This window comes from Strix uralensis, chromosome 1, assembly GCF_047716275.1.
Source record: "Strix uralensis isolate ZFMK-TIS-50842 chromosome 1, bStrUra1, whole genome shotgun sequence".
Lineage (NCBI taxonomy): Eukaryota > Metazoa > Chordata > Aves > Strigiformes > Strigidae > Strix > Strix uralensis.
In genome coordinates, this window is record NC_133972.1 from 107,273,389 (window position 1) to 107,290,661 (window position 17,273).

General features: G+C 40.2%; 1 protein-coding gene across 1 annotated transcript; it reads left to right on the forward strand.

Moving 5' to 3' along the window:
* Window positions 1-123: 123 nt before the first annotated feature.
* CAVIN4 (caveolae associated protein 4) lies at window positions 124-16,265 on the forward strand. The gene is made up of 2 exons (XM_074876311.1): window positions 124-919; window positions 14,174-16,265. The coding sequence occupies exons 1-2, from the start codon at window positions 509-511 to the stop codon at window positions 14,828-14,830; spliced, it is 1,068 nt and encodes a 355-aa protein (XP_074732412.1). The 5' UTR covers window positions 124-508; the 3' UTR covers window positions 14,831-16,265.
* Window positions 16,266-17,273: the final 1,008 nt, after the last annotated feature.

Consider the following 17,273-nt stretch of genomic DNA (forward strand, 5'->3'; position numbering starts at 1 on the left):
GGTTTAGTGTGTTTATTTGTTACCCCATGTGGTAATTGCAGCAAGCTGAAGACCTGAAGTTGTTTTGCTGGAAAAAACAACCCTGTTCATTTTCCTGACCGCTCTTTGAATTCCCTCGGAGGAAAGCACTCCAGTAACACAAAAACAAAAGTAGATCTTTAAAAATATGCAAGTTTGCTTTCCTGCTTAATTAGTAAGTTACTTAACTTTCCTGGATTAACACTAATAACTTCATCAGTACAGAAGCGTGACCCTTTAAACGTATGTTCCTTTCCAGACATTGCTTCCTAATTTTAGGGGTTTCATGTTGCTGAAAGTATCTGAACAATCATGTGTGGATATTTTGTAGTCAGAAGTATTTGACCATGCTCCAGGAGTGGCGTTTCACGCCCTACTTTGAGCATTGCTGGAGCCAGCTGTCACCCTGGCTCCCTGCAGCAGCGCCAGAATCGTTCTGGCAGGATCACCGAAACTTCGCCTCCCGCCGACCCAGACGAAGGCAGGCAAAATGGATCGCCATGAAATCACGCCGGAGGCTGACAAAACCCACCAAAATCGTCTTTCCAGCGTCACCGAGGAGGAAGAAGAACAAGATGCAGCTTACACAATTGTGACAGTCCTGGACAAAGTGGCCAATATTGTGGACAGCGTGCAGGCGAGCCAGAAAAGGATAGAGGAGAGGCACAGGGAGATGGAAAACGCCATCAAGACCATACAGATTGACATTTTAAAGCTTGCCCAGGCTCACGGCAACACAGGCTACACGGTGAACAAGTTACTGGAGAAAACCCACAAAGTCAGCTCCACTGTGAAGGAGGTGCGGGCACGTGTGGAGAGGCAGAGCACCAGTGTGCAGAAGGTGGAAGCCAAACAAGAGGAGATGCTGAGGAAAAACAAATTCCGTGTCGTAATCTATCAGGTAACCACGAGCCTAATTTCTTGTAGTGCTGTCATTGTGCCACCTCCTTGGTAGCCGCTGGTAGGCATCGGTTAATGAACCAAATGACGTAGTCTGTCCAACATGAGAGTTATTTTATGCTTTCTTTAACATTGAGTTCTGCTCCTCAGTGCCTTTCAGCACGAACCTACTGACGGCAGCATACGCAGGCTATTATTAGTGTTGGTAGGTTTCTGAGCCAGTCATGTAAGATTAACTGCAGATCAGCAAGAACTATTTGTTGCCTCTCTGAAAGGTAATATGAGGCAGGCCCTGTAAATCTTATCATACAAACCATGCCTGACATTCATCCCTGTTATTTTTTTTCACTGTATTAAGTAGAAGACCAAATAGCAAAAGTGTATTCAGGCTCCCTGGAACACAGACTTTCTTCTAACACTAATTTCAGAACATATGGTTTGTTTAACTTGCAGCATCGCCCAGACTTTTATAGTGCTGGCAAATTGGGGCTTTTTTCATTGTCTCACTCTTTATCAGTATATGTACAAACTAAAGCTTAGATCCACAAACCCTTCATGACAGCATATAGTCCCTTGCATGCTCTACTTTGGAAATGGTTTAACCCAACACTGTTCTTCCAATCATATTGGGCAAGCAAATCGTACATTTTTGTTCATTGACATTCTAGGATGTTCATTGTTCTGATAAATAATTGTGTTTGAAGAGAAGTTTCATGAAACAGCATGGTACTGCCTACATCCATGTAAATAGACAGTGTAGACAAGTTCATGGGGTCTGTCAGTTGTTAGTGAGTGCTGTGAAACCCATTTGTTTAATGACCCGATCCTGCATTTGCTGAAACTTCCCAGTTTCCCAAGTCAATAAAAAGTAAGTGTTTAATCTTTTGCCAGAAGCATAGTTGCTCCTTCATACCATTGAGTGCCCAAAGCTTCTTTCTAGTCTATTCATCATTAGGTGTTCTTGAAAGTACCAGCCCTCATGAGTAACACAGTGTGCCCGCATTGCCCAGCCTTACACCCTGGTCTTGCATCTGTTTGTACATAAATAACATTACTTGCAGTGAATGGAGCCGTGTGTTTCACTGGGTATATTCACCACTGTATACAGCTGACAAATTCTTCCGCATGATCTAGCTTTCTTAACTACTTCATTTTCCACTGCCGGGAAAAAATAGATTTAAAAAAAAAAAAAAAAAAGAGTAAAAGCTGAAGGTAGGAAATGTTACCTCTTTAATGTTATGTTAGTACAATATGCAGCCAAATTGTGCCTCACAGATTTTTCTGACAGAGTGACTTACTGAGGATATTCAGGAGAAAGCATGGGCACAATTTGACCTATTATTACAATTATTGCAAGCTGCACTATCATGATGGAATAGAAAACAGGCACTTTCACTTTTCCCTTGCAAATCATTTCCCAGCTAAAGGTAATAAATAGCTCTGACTCTCCTCGTTAATGGCATAATGCCATTTCATTGATGGGCCTTTACCATAAATGGTTGCAGTGGAATCAATACTTTGAAAATATTTGTTCTTAAAACAGTATTCATTACATAATGCAAATTTTTCTCCTAGCAAGACATGAGTTGTTGCTTATTTAAAAATGCAGTAAAATATGGTGAAAATTGATTTACACACAGCTATAAAGAACAGCTGTTGCTGTTTTCAGATATTTCATACAAAGGTGTCTCTCACAATGCATACTTTCTCTAAGAAACACCTTCAGTAGGAGTTTCTGAACTTTCTGCTCATTTTGCTAGACAAGAATGACCTGCACCCTGTTCATATGTTTAATTCTTAGGAGGTACTTTTCAGGAAGGGAAACAGCATTTTTGATTGCTATTTTTCTATCTTCCTCTTCCTATCGTAGTTGAGAACTGCCAGTGAGAATACGAATGACTTCATCTTTAACTTCCATCCCTTTTGTAAGGTAGATTGAAGAACCTTTTCCCTCATGCATGGGAGAGGAGCAGATATGCTGATCTTCTAGGATCTGACTTGTAACACTTTCTGGAGGAGAACCGCATTACTCTACAAAAACTGGAACATGCTAGGTAGCCAAGAGTGTGCTGAAGCTTTAAGGCACAGGTACACTTGTGAAAGTCTCTTTCACACAAGTGCAGTGATTTTCACATTGTTGATTTACACCAGTGTAGGCATACCGCTGGAGTGCCAAGACCTGAATGACTGATGCTTGGCTATGAGTGGGAGTCTGTTACTAGCTACAGAATCAGCGTACTCCCTTCACTGCATTTTACAAGTGGGTATAACCAAGTGGTTTACTTCATGGTTGTGAGTGACAGCTCATCTGTAGTGTGATTTTTTTTCTGATGAACCATTAGGGACATTGTGATGGAGCCAATGACCTGTGTGTGTAGCCAGCGTTGAATGTCTACGTGGGTGAGCACACATGAGTTTTAGTTTTAACTTTTGCCAGAACATTGTCATATGAGGAAAAGGGAAATATCAATTAAATCCTAAAGATTTTCTTTCAAGTGGATAGCTTTGATCTTATCATTGATAGAAGGAGCAGACAGGTTGAAAAGGATCATTGGCTGGAGGAGATTGTCCCAAGAGACCTCAGCCATGATGAAAAGAGTTGGCAATATCTTCGCATTAAAAGGAGACAAAATGATCATCCATGAACATAATGATCTGGGAAATTGAGAGCATTCATTTTTAAAAGGCCATGTGGTTGAGGAAGAGATTTGGTAGCAGGCAGCTCTCCTCCCCAGGCTGGTTGCATGATTAAAAATGCTATGTTACTTCAGGGTGTCTAGTGAGGTCTTTGACCCTGGAGTACTATGTGCCCTAAAGGGTATGGTAGGGAATGCAAAGTACATTATAGGTTGTGCAGGTCACTGTTCACTTCTGTTCAAGTTAGTCTGAATAACCAGCTGTGAGAGCTATCATTTCTCTGCAGTCAAAGAGCATCTAACAATTTAACTCATTCTGGCTAAATTGTTCAGAAATTAATGGGCATTTATTTTTTTTCCATCCTGAAAGAACTTGTTTCATTTGCTTTTCTGCATGTTCTGCAAGTCCCTCTTTGAATGTGAGAATACAAGCACCAGAAAGTCCATGTTACAGTTATTGGGCTCTTCTCTATTATTACTTTACATAAGCACCATAAATGAGTAACAACTTCCTGTGAAGGGATGCATGCATTTGTTTCACTCCCTGCTGTCTGATGTTTAAAATTAGTGGACAGTCATGGTGGACATGTCAGAAACCAAGTAAGGTTATGGCTTAACTAGCCTACACAGCCACATTGCAACCAATTTGTTTGCCCTGTGATTGCTCCACAGCACACAGAAGGAGAGGCTAGCAGAAGCAGCCTTCCATATGCCACTCATATTATGCATAAATAAATTAAAATATAAGTCGCTTTTTCTGGCCACTGTCCCTCTGCAGCATAATGACTTGGACGGTAAAAATGGTGAGACCAAGATGGAGACAATAATCTTAAAATCTGAAGTGGAAGCACTTCCATCTGAAGTGCCTGTAAAAGTCAGGGTGTCATGAGCTCAAGAGATAAGGTTGCAAACACAGACTCTGAAAGACCTGGTGCACGAACTCACTGTCCATCAACATGGAGTTTTAAGTCAACTATTCTGAGAAAAACCTGAGAGTAACTGTGACATGAAAGACAGCAAATATAACACTTCTATTTAAACAAAGAAAATGATCTGAACCATTGCCATTCATCTGATGGCATAAGAATGGCAGACTCAAAAGGGGCTCTGCAGAACAGAATCATTAGTACCATGGAGTTAAATAGCTCACCAAGAGCAGATTGTACTAGGTAACTCATATTTGATAATTTTTCTCTTTCACAGTAACATGAGAGGTCTTATCATTTCTCATTTTTGTGTACCCGGTATCTTGCCTTATAATGGATAATCCGGAAAAGCAACAGATGACAGTGGATTGTGTTGAAATGGGAAGTGAGGCTTGTAATCTGTTTCTAAAAGTGTTTGCTTCTAAGACCTTCTTTGTCAACTGTGTAATATTTTCATTAAAGATCTTGGCACAGAAAAGGTTTGAATACTAATAAAATATTCTTAAAATGAGGAGCTGTCAGTCCAGAGAAAGAAGTATAGACAAGAAACCAAATTCTCTTTAGAGCTGGAGTAATGCTAATTTAAGTGTACACAGTATTAATTCCTGTACTTTTAGCAGAAGCCCTTATTGTTAGTTTGTCTTCTGAGGCCCCATGGTTTGGAAAGGACAGAAAATGGTGTGTTAATTGCTCACAAGATGACTGAGAGCCCACCTGATGTGGTTCTTAAAAAGTTCAACATGGACATGAAAGGCTTCAGGCATGATATTTCCAGAAGTGATAGAGACACCCAGTGCCCTTGCCCAAAACACTTTGGAGCCCACCTGGACTACCACATACAGCTCTGATCACTCCTGTTGAAGTAAGTTGTGTTCAAACTGAAGAGGTTTGGAAAACAGCTACCAGGCTGATCAGAGGAATGGGAATCCCTGGTATGTGACAGGAGACCAGGAGGTCCTAGCTTGGTTTAGTCCAGCAAGAAAAGAGGCTAAGAGAGGTTGTGGCTGTCATTTATACATACAGTGGGGCACGGATGAGGAGTCCGGTAAAGACCATCAGCAAAAATCTGAAATAGGTGTAAACTGTCCATGAGTCGTCTCAGGTCAGAAACCAGAAATGGATTCTTAGTCCTAGAGACATGAGGGTCCAGACAAAGCCCTCTGCTAGAACACATAGGGAGAGAAGAAAACATAAATTGCTGCTAAAGTGGAGTTTGAAAACATAATGAAAAAAAAAAAAGATGGTGTAGGTTGACTACCTGTGACAGCAGAACACTGGCCTCAGACACAGGGGCCTCAGCAGCCCAATGACACATGGCCTTTGTTGGAGTCTTGTGGCATAAACCTTATAAATATTTTTACAGCTGGGACAGGTAATTGCCTTCACGAAGATTACAGAGAATAAAATAAACCCAACAGTTGTGTCAGAGAGTGTAGCAAGGGTCCTTTGTTTGCAGTGTCAAGCCTGGTCCTTCAGTTTAAAGCACCAAGCTGGCCTCATGCTGTGCAGCCAACCGCTGTCAGAGTGGCAGAGCCAGCACTCAAGTACCACAGGCAGCCAAGAAGATCATAAATTATCCGTGAGTCTTAGAAAAAAATCAACTACTTTCAACCTGCTAAAGAAAACTGTATTTCTAGTGACATGTTCACAAGAAGGGGAAGGAAAATTTAAAAAAAAAAAAACAAAAGCAGCTGTTGGGCCATTTCTAAAGGAAAATTAAAAAAAAAATAAAAAGCAGCTGTTGGGCCATTTCTGTGTTCCTAAAATGAAATAGGTTGCATATTTCATGGGACTGCATTCATAGCAGAGTATAAACTTGACTCTACACCATTTGATCCTGTGTAACTGGAGTGCCCAGACCTGTTCCTTTGTGATGATCCTCACAAGGGACAGGCTGTCGTCATTTCAGGGCTGTCATTGATTTTCTCCACATATTAACATTGAGTGGTGGAAACAATTGATCTTAATTTATATTTACAATGGATGCAGTTGTTCAGGACTTTGCTAGTGGTTGGCCTGCAAGCCAGCAGAATAGCATAGCTACACCATGAGCCTCCTTTGTTGTGCCTCTAGCACTATCCTAGAGGCTGCATGGAATGACTTATTGACAGGAGTTGTGGCTGGCTGCTGTGGGCACACACGTATCTTCCGCAATACCCTTTATGCCCAGGACCCAGATTTAGGAATGGACTTGACTGGGGACACGCAGTTGGGATTTATATTCTACTGAACATAGCTGAACCTTGTAATTATTCCTTTAGTACAGGAATAAAGTTGAACAAAACAGTGCAGGCACAAACGTGAGGAATATGTGAAGTCATATTAGACATCAGTAACGCAGACATTTGTACATTTGGTCTGTATACTCCCTTCAAGCAAGCAGAGAGAAATGTATCGAGCCTCATTCACCCAAGCTATTGTAGACATCTACTTCTGGATACAGTTTCTGCTTTATAAGTACCTGTTCTCTCCATTTAGTTGAAAGGGTGCCCAGAAGTGAGTTCATATGGAGACATGGTTGCTTGGACAGATGAGTTCAGCAGCTCCTGATGACTGGCTGGGTTTCACTTGTACTTGAGAGCACTCCCCTGTTTTAGATAGCTTGCAAGAGCAGTCATCTTGTGATGAATGAATGAATCAAAATGTTACCAAACATATTTTTTTGTCTTATCACACCTTGTGATCGCTCTTTGTCCTCCACTGAGAGAGGGTTGGTATCTACAGGTAAACTGGAAGTGAGAAATTTCACCAGTTTGATTGCAAACCTGCGGACTGACATGCAGAGCTATTCCCTAGGCTAGCTCCATAAAACAGTAGCAAATGAAAGAAAGTGTGAAGCTTTAATTTTCCCCTGGAGCTGCAGTAGTCCTTTTTATACAGCATGTGGTGGCCTGGAGCCAAGGGCTTCTCTTGAGTGATGTGGTATAACTGGGACTGCTTGCTCATTTTCTGTAGCTTGCTGCAGTCAGATAATGAGAGAATGAGCTGTGTTTCTTTATAGCCATTGGATGCTCCTGGTTAAATTAATGAATTCCTGTCAGAATTTAAAGAAAAGGGTTGTGTATTAGGCTTCACAAAAGAGAAATGAGGGGGGTTGACCATTCTGGCCTGGTTGCCTTTTCATTATGTTAAAATAATTCTAAATACAAGCAACAGCACTTGGCCATAAAGTATTACGTGCTAAAGTGTTTATTCTCTATCTACTTTACTTGATAAAATCCCTTCGGTGCCTTTTAAAATAATCCTATTTCTCTTTCATCTGAGCAGCTTTTTGGCCTGATGGCAGAGATTTTGAAACGGAATATTTGCAGAAAAAACAAAGGTATCGCTTGAGCTTTATAAGGCTTCACTCTTAACTGTTAGAATATGAGTAAAAGTACTGAATGATTTGTAATTGGTTATTCATCAGCAGTTTTGTATTGATTTAGAGAGCAATTTCAAGATGTTTTAGTGATTTACCTCAGCTGCCAGTTTGAATAACAAATCATTCATTTAACATGCAAATTTCTAGGATTTTTTTAAACATTGTGGCGATGCAGTTTCCTGCCCATACGCTGCCAGTCATTTGCATCACCAGTTGTCATAGACACGGCAGCAGCATCAGACCAGGCACTGGGTGGCCTTCGACCATTTTGCTGCTTCGTGCTCTGCTTCAGAATTGTCAGGTGATCACCAGTCCCATCTGTGCTTATGTTAATCATCATCTGCACCTTTCCTGTCACACGTCCCAAGGCTGAAAGATCATTTGCCATGACCTTTTCCCTGTGCAACACAATGACTCCAAGTTATGGAGATTCATCTGTCTTTCCTCCCTATTTATGCTGTGAGCAGATTCTTCAGGAGCATTTTGAGTCTTGATTTTACATATCTATACACAATATGTAATTTCACATACATAATATTTTATATATATATAATCTAACTATTTGTTTGGTCATTCTGTTTTTCTCTGCTAATGTTTTTTGTATTTTAAAAAGTTTTGTTCTGCTAAAATTTTAATTGAACTTAGATAATAGTTGAGAGCTGTTAACAGTTGCCTTTATTAAAGCTTGTTAGTTACACTTTGAAGCTATGTGAAAAGAGAATGAAAACTGGTTTATAGCGTTTCTAGCATATATTTACACATAAGACAATTTATTATCTTTTTTTCTCCTTGCCAACTCTAGAAGCCCAGTCTGGGCTTTGAAATACAAACCCAGAATATATGTGCCAAAAACCATAAAAGGACAAGGGGAGTAAAGCTCTTGAACTGGCCACATCCATTAAAATGCCCTCATGGCTCATTATTTTTTATTTTTAAATGACATTATGATAAAATTATTACTGAGATTATCATTAAAAGTGTTAATGTACTTAAAGCTTAAGTATTGTACAGTGACACTATGTCACTGCTTCATCTAGCAAATCCAGTGAACTCTTAAATTAGCAACACACCTTTTCTTAATGAAAATACAACTGCTGCTATTAATTATTGATCCCGTCTGTGCTTACAAAGATAAAGAGTGGAGATTTAGCTAATAAGTTTGTGAGGGAATTTTTTTAATAACCCTTTTTTCTTTGCCGAACCTCACTGACCTCGCTGAAGGCATGACATTCCTCTTCCAGCAGCCCCCTTGGCTTATTTGCTCCTTAGTTCAGCAGTAAGAGTGAAAGGTGCTATTAGAGCCGACTTGATCTTTGCCAGGACACCACTGCAGCAAAATACCTGAGACATCACTAAACAATTTGCTCTGCCATTTCCCTCCTTTCCCTGCCCAGAGATGAGAAAAGCCTGACTGTGCAGGCAGGGTTATCAAGTAGGCACGTTTTGAGACAGTCTCTTTTCCCCCGCAGTTTTCAATCATCTGAGCATCGCCACCTCAAGAGTCTCATAACGTTAATTAGGGGTATTGCCACATTTAAGATTATTTACCTACTGTCTTTAAGATTTCTGTGAGGTGAAAAAGAGTCAGTACGTTGTGCTTTGCGTAGTTTAAGGAGCAAGTGCATTGTTAGCCTTCCTTCATAAATGCCTTGTTATATCCTATGGGGAGAAAAATGCTACTGCTGTAATCCCTTCCTTGAGATCAGGAGATGACGGCAGTGCCTGCAAACTGGTCAGCACCCTTGCATGTAGGTGCAGGGCAGCCAGAATTTTGGCAGCCGAAGAAAAGTTTGCAGAGTGAAAGGAGTGTGTGAAGGACACAGACCATGTCCCTCTGAAAATTTGGTAATTGTGCATTGAAGTGAAATGGGAGCAGAGGGTGAAAATGGCAATGATGGAGTCAGACTTTCTTGGCAAGCCAGTGTTAGAAACATCTGGGTTTCAATATTCACTGTCCCCGGAGCCATCCATTCAAATCAATGCCATGCTGGCCACCTTCACCAAAGCTGAGGTTTACTCATGTGTTTACTTTGTATTCAGTCAGGCTCTTAAAAACTCAAACTTCTTTGGCTAGGTGTATTTGAGAAATCAAAAACTAGGAAAAGCCAAAGTTCAGGTTTAAAGTGCTTTCTTAGCAAGCTTACTGTGCCAGGGGCATCACCAGCCACTCCTGAATTGTACAATCGTTCTGTTATGATGTTATACCTTTCTTTGTTAATGTTGTTTCTTAAGCAGTGGATCTAACTAACCTTACAGCTTTGTAGCCTATGTATTTCTCTCCCTGCTTGGCTGAACTGCAAAGGTCTCCAGGCCTTTCCCTTATTATTCGAGCAATGCCTTCAGTCCTTGCTCTGCTACCACAGAACCTGAAGCATTTCTCCTCACAGACCTCATTTCCTTCCACTCACATTAATTTTTCCAAAATATTTCCATTTTCAGCAACACACTATCTAATCTGACCCCCTTCTCCCCTCTGCCTTCCTACACCCATTCATAAGATCTTCTCAGCACCCCGGTCACCTGCTGAAAACGTCAGGTCCAGGTCTACAAGCAAGGTACCTGAGCCATGGTGTGTTTGCTCAGGACAGACGTCAGCTGGGAGGACAGACGGAATGACTCACAACACAGCCGGCTCCTCAGCAGAGAGCTTATTTCTTTGTGTCTGAGCTCAGCTCCATCCTCAAATTGGTGGAAAATGCCCAAATGTTTATGTGTTAGTGGAGAGGCTGTGTAAGGGTGAGAAGGTGGGAGTTCCATAATGTAAGCATATATGCTATACTTTTTGTACAAAACCAAGATAACTTCCAAATCAACCACTTATATGACTGATTTCCTGACTTTTTTCTTGGAGAAGGAAACAAAATTTCTGTTTTGAAAGGTCCAGGTGTATTTTCACTGTGTTGAGTGGTGGACTAACCTGTCAGGAGATTATGGCCAATGAGCATGCCAGGACCAGTGACCACCCTCTGCAGGGTGCACCCTCTCCAAGTGCTCCATCTAGGAAGAGTGATGAAAGGGAAGGGGAACGATCAGCTTCCATAGATTTGTTTCTTGGTTTCTGGTTCTGGCATGTGCATGTCGTTGTTTTTTCCCAGTAGGCAGGGCAAGCAGAGTACATGTCCTTTGTATTAACCAATGTACAGACCATATCACTGCACTCCTCTTTCCTCAAGAAAGCGGGTTAAAAATACCTGACTGTTTGATACACCTTTTACTGCAAAATAATCTCCTGTCCTCATTTTATTTGAGCACTTAGAAATTTAGCTTAAAGATCCTCCCTTACGTCCCGTGAGGTGGTGGTGGCAGATCCGAGTCCTTCCTAGCAAAATGCTTAAGTAGATTTTTAACTAAAAGCTTGCAAGTAGCATCATTGATTGCTCAACTCCCCTAAGATCAGGCTGCTCAGTCCTGCTGTTTCCAGTTCCATCTGCTTTCAAGCCAGGAAGGAAGCTGTCACCTGGTTTAGGGCTTTGTCCTGTGCAACTGAAATCAGTAGGTGTTTGGTCTTTGCTTTTAGTGAGTCTATAAATGAGCTGGTAGCTATATGTTTTGGCTCCATCTATTTCCCACCTGGTGCTAAAACTTACTGTTCCTGCTTTAGGAAGGATGAGCTCTCTTCTCTCCACCCCACTGATATCTAGTGATAAGAAGAAATGGGGAGGGGCAGGAGAGAGAAAGGAAGCAGATGAGAAAGCTCTCCTACTGAGCCTAAATCACTGTATTTTTATTATGAAACCTCCCTAACACACTGGCCAGTTTCACTAATACTTTCCACTTTGGTAACACCTTCCATGCAGAAATCTTGAGAGGAGATAGAAACTCACACTAATTTTTAACCTTGCAACATCTGATTCTGCAAGATGTGTGCAGAAACCAAGGAAAAGGAGAAAATCTGAGATTTGGCACAGATCATTCTCAGAGTCTGTAGCAGAATGAAAAATGTTCCTAATGACCTGCAGCTCTAGTTTCTGTGTCTCGTCTACAAGGCCTTGATCTCACATGTTATTGTTCATAAATCTTAATGCTAACACATGTATGAAAGTTAAAGCGCTCTCTTCTTTAGCTAATAGACTATAAAGCTAAACAGAATAAAAATGTGGCAAACATTTGACAAAAAGTACAGAAAAATTTGTTCTTTCGTAGGAAGACAGTTGCAGAGAAAATAGTCTGTCTTCTCTCTTTTTAAAAAGTAATCTTCATATGAACAGCATACCCTATTCACCATATTGTATTCATTTCTGTACGTACTGAAATTTCAGAATAGTCATTCTGGAAACATTTTTGTTACCATTTCAGCTGAAGGAGTAGGCTATAATTTACAAACTTTGAGGAACTATTATCCAGCTGTGTTTTAGTTCATTTTCAGAAAAGAAGGGATTATGTTTATATATAGAAGTCTTTATATAATTAATGTTAATTTGCACATGTTAATGAAGATGATTATTAGCAAAGCATTGTAGTTTTGTTCCTGCTGATTTTGACAGATGAGTTGAATAACATTCTGCTGTAATCAATGCAACATAGCTCATCCCTATTTTTTCTAAGCGTTAACAACTATTTTACTACAGGGTTTTTAAATGAAGCCAAGGCACGATGACAGACTCTTAAGTGGGTTTTATCTGCCAAATAGCTTAATGTAATTTATTTTACGTATTGCTAGTACTCTGTAAAATAACATTAAACATGACTTGCTGCTAATGAGTCACTGTGAAAAATGATAGACATCTTTTTGGCCGGAAACCAGTTCACAGCAAAATATTCAGTAAATCGGACCCATTCTTCACGGGTTCACAACTTCTAATATCTCGCTATTGTCTGCATGAAGATAATAATACTAAGGGTAGAGCCCAGACACTGTCATGCTTCAGAAAGCAGCTGAAGTAGTTAGTAGTAATGGGAAACAGCTTAGAGGAGTTTTATATAGCTGTTGTACCTGTCTGCACCCCAAAGGGCTGCTCCTCCTGGGAGAAGACCACATGCACATAAACAGCTAGTAGGGAAGAAGGGGCTGGCACTGTCCATCTCAAACACCTCCCACAAGTTATGAGTCTTCTACTCTGCATACACCAGTACTTCTAGATACAAGTGACTCACACCAAGCGACAAATTTGTAATGTCCGTGCAGACGGAAGTCTTCAGATCAGGTGATCAGCTCTCTTAGGAGATTCGCGCTGTTCTGATAAATCCTTCCGTTACCACAAGCTTTTTTTCCTTTTTTTGCATGTCCTTAACCACTAAGTGATTCTTGGTAAATTATTTGTTTACAGAATCACAGAATCATCTAGGTTGGAAAAGACCTTGAAGGTCATCCAGTCCAACCATTAACCTAACACTGACAGTTCCCAACTACACCATATCCCTAAGCGCTATGTCAAATAGCACTTTACTGTGGACAGCTTTTGGAAATCTTCTGTCTTTGAGTTTCGAGCCTCTAGCAGTCTGTCTTTGGAGAGGCTGCATAAATTTCTAGTGCTAAGTTATCTAGGATAGTCACCACTTCCAAGCATGCAGCTAATACATATCATATGTAAAATATAAATATGTAATACTGCATGCTCATACAGGCCACCAAACTCACCACAGGAGACAGAGGTGCTTGCTCGGGGTCATTCATATATTTCCAGATGGAACAAGTCAAGTTCACCTCAGCAATGGTGCAGGTGCTGAGTGAATTGTATGGAACTGGATTTACTGAATAACATCTCATTCCTTTACTGACTTTGTCCCCTTGTGGAGCCAGCACATGTAAGTTGGTATGTTGGGGTTCATCCCCTTCTGGGCTGCAATAGAAATGTTTGCTAAGTTCCAATTAGTCAAAAATGTGCAATTGTCTTAGTGACAGATAAGGACTGAAGCTATGGGTATCATTGAGGCACTCATTTGGAAAGTGTACAGCTGACACAAGCACAAAAGCCTCTTGTGGACATCATCTACAGGCTGTCTACTTTTATTGGTGAGGAATAAGGGATCTAGGTCCAATTTCAGAGAAGCAGATAAGCTTAAAAAAAAAAAAATTAGCTAGACAAATGTGCTCTGAAAACCATTAGAGGCCAGCACACATAGGACCATGGCATTCATTACCTTCAGGTAGAACCACACTGAAAAGATATCTTTAATCAGGTGTAATGTCTTTACAGAACTTGGCAAAGGTTTCTTCTGCTGTTTGTATTCTGTATAGATCACATATGATGGTACAAGCCTACCTTACTTTGTTAAAATATTGTATTTCAGTTAGCATGAATTAACTATAAGGCAACAAACAAAATGCTTGAATCACCATCCTTTTAAAAAACACTTGCTGGAAGGTGACTCTGTGCTTTCATTCACAGGAGGAAACCGAGTGTCCTTCATCTCTCTCTGTTATCAAAGAGAGGACAGCAGGTGAAACTCTAGAGGATGATTTCTTCCCACCTGATGATCTGTCTTCTGATGAAGAATATTATATCGAAGAAAGCAAAGCAACTCAGTTCAAGAAATCAGGCATGAGGCGCATAGATGATATCAAAAAGGCATTTTCAAGGGAAAATATCCAAAAGACAAGACAAAATTTTGGCAAGAAGGTAAACAGGCTTCGAACTAGAATAGTGACCCCTGAGAGGAGAGAGAGGATCAGGCAGTCAGGAGAGAGACTGAAACAGTCTGGGATAAGGATCAAGAAAACCATTTCACAAGCTGCCCCAACAAAGGAGACGTTCAAGATCCATAAAAAAAATAAAGAACGAACAGGAGCCGAAGGTCAGGAGGGGATCCAGGAAGCTGGCGTGCACATCCCCTCTGAGCTCACAGCAGCAGAGCCCTTCACTGAAGAAATCTCTTACACAGAAGTGATCACTAAGGTAAAGAAAGACAAGAATAGCACAACAAAAGGTGCTTCCCAGTCAACTGAAAAAGCAGTTACAATCCCAGAAGCCATTCTTAAGCAGGAAGGAAAAGAAGGAGGAGGACGTGATGATGTCCCTTTGCTAGACTTAAAGCAATCGGTATAAGGAATCAATTAGCAAACACACCATACTATCCTTACTGAATAAGAGATAGCACAGTATGTATTCACTCAGCTTTAGAAAAATGTGTGAGTTTGTGTTATATCACAAAACATGTGTTGGTGGTGTTCTATCATTTACACGGGTGTCTGTAGTGTTGTCTTCCTGACAAAAGCCAAGCCATGCAAACTGAATGACAGGGCTCCCCCTCAGTCTTGCGGTGTGCCGATAGCTATCACTAACCCCGATGGAACTCACATGTCAAAGGGAGGTGGAAATCTGCTGTATTTTCATGATTGATTTAGCAGTCACTTTACAGCCTAATCACTCTCTTTAGTTGTACATACAACAGTATAAAAACATTTTCCATTATCTTATACCAACTCCTCTAATCAGAAAACAATAACAAAGCTATTACTTCATATTAGCAAGAGAAGGAACTATGAAAAATGTCCATTCAGCAATACAAATCTTTTCATTCAAGGGCACTCACTGAAACAGCAGAAGGAGGAAATTCCTGCTTTAGCCAGGGTGTGACAAAATGTGGCAGGAATGCTAGGGTTTTGAGTAAATTGTGCTCTCAGTGGAAAAGAGAAGGTCCTGAAATGACTAAAGATTATTTCCAGAGTTCCGGAAGAGGAAGGTTTAATGTATGTAGGCAATGCATTTTCTGCACTTATGGAGTAAGAATAAAAAAGCAGATGACACATTAAATATGGAATAGCAGGAGGAGAAGAGAATGTGGTGTTGTATTCATGTTATGGAAAGGCAACTGTGAAAAAGGCAAGGGTATGAAGCAGTAAAAGAGGAATAAGATTAATGCATAGGTTCTGGATAAATAGAGAAAAATATTAGAAAATTGTAACTGAAGTTTCATCAAGATCTTTTAAAGAATTGTTACTCTATCCAGAGGATCATAGGGCTCATGAACATAACTGACCAGACAAGGGAATTGTTTTATTTTCCATCCTCTGTGCTTTTTCTGAGCTTCACTGCAATTAAAATCTTTTCTGCAAAGCCGCTGAAGTACAGGCCAATCCATAACCCGATTCTTTGTTTCCTATCATCATCGTTATCGACCAGCCACAGCCTCAGGGATTATGAGACAGACACCCTTTGGAGTATGGAATGCTGTTACAGGAGCCAGTGCCCTGACATCAGCTATGTTTGTAAACACGGCCGCTATGCTGACATGGGGTGCAGGACTGTGTTGCTCTCTTCATTCTTAATCAGAGTTGCCTTCAAAGCACTTACCTAAAGCAATGTTAGCCATTACTATCTGTGTGAAACTTGTACAATATTGTCAAAAGCTGTATGATTGTATTTAATATCTCCGATTCATTTTAACAGCAGAGCATAACTTGGTTATCTATATACATTGTTTGAGGACTCCCAGCTAATTGTTAATCTATAATTTAAATATAATTACTTTGATTTCAAATATTCTGCCTTCCAGTTATTTCATTTAGTCTGGTGTACATCACATTTGAAGTGAAATATCTTTAGCAATAGTAACTAGGGAACACTGGTTGGGAAAGGTCAATGTTATACTATGTCAATGACATTTCAAATCAAATTAACGTTGTCAGATTGGAAGCAGCAACTCCACTGAATGGAAGGGCAGGATAGGGCAAGAGAGGGAGGCAGGGAGGGGAAGACATTTCTTTCAATAATAAATTGTACATCTCTGCTGTACTGTAATTACATGCAAAAAGAAAAAAAAGGTTTTGCTTATAGGACAGAATGGAGGGTTTGGTTGGTTGGGTTTTTACAAGTTATAGGAAGTCTTTCCTGGAACCAGGCAACTGTATGTTCTTCTTCCAGTGCTGTGTAAAACTCTAGCTATCTTCAGTGAAACACTGTGTGATTTCTCAGGTTCTTCTGTAATATGACCTGCATTCTGTTCTGCAAGATTTTACGTTTTCCTAAACTGACAAACAGGGTTTTAGTTATTGAAATGAAAATGTCAAAGTTCAAAGAAGCTATTTCTTTGCAGAACACTAAGTGCTAGACCATAATTGCCTGTAGATTTTCTTTATATCGCATTTAATTTTCTCATTTTACTTGACAAAGAAAGGAAGTGATGCAGTTTCCATGGAGGTTATCATGTAGCACCACACCTCTATCAGATATGTATTTTTAATGTTTACTTCTAACTTTAACTGTTCAGACGATGATTTGTTTTCATAGCAAGTAGCGAGATCTTTAGGTGTGCAAAGTATTACAATGTACACTCTTCATTTTAAGTTATTATTGATGTTATTGACTTGAATTTTACATGTACCAAGAAATCAAAGTTAATTTACTCCACATCTCATACAGGTAGAGGATGGGGAGAACACTGTGGGTTACAACTTCAATTGCCATACAACAGCACAGCCTTTTCCTGCTTGAAGTCCTCCTTATCCTCTTCATAATTTCCAAGAGCAATGATTTTGAAGCCCAATCC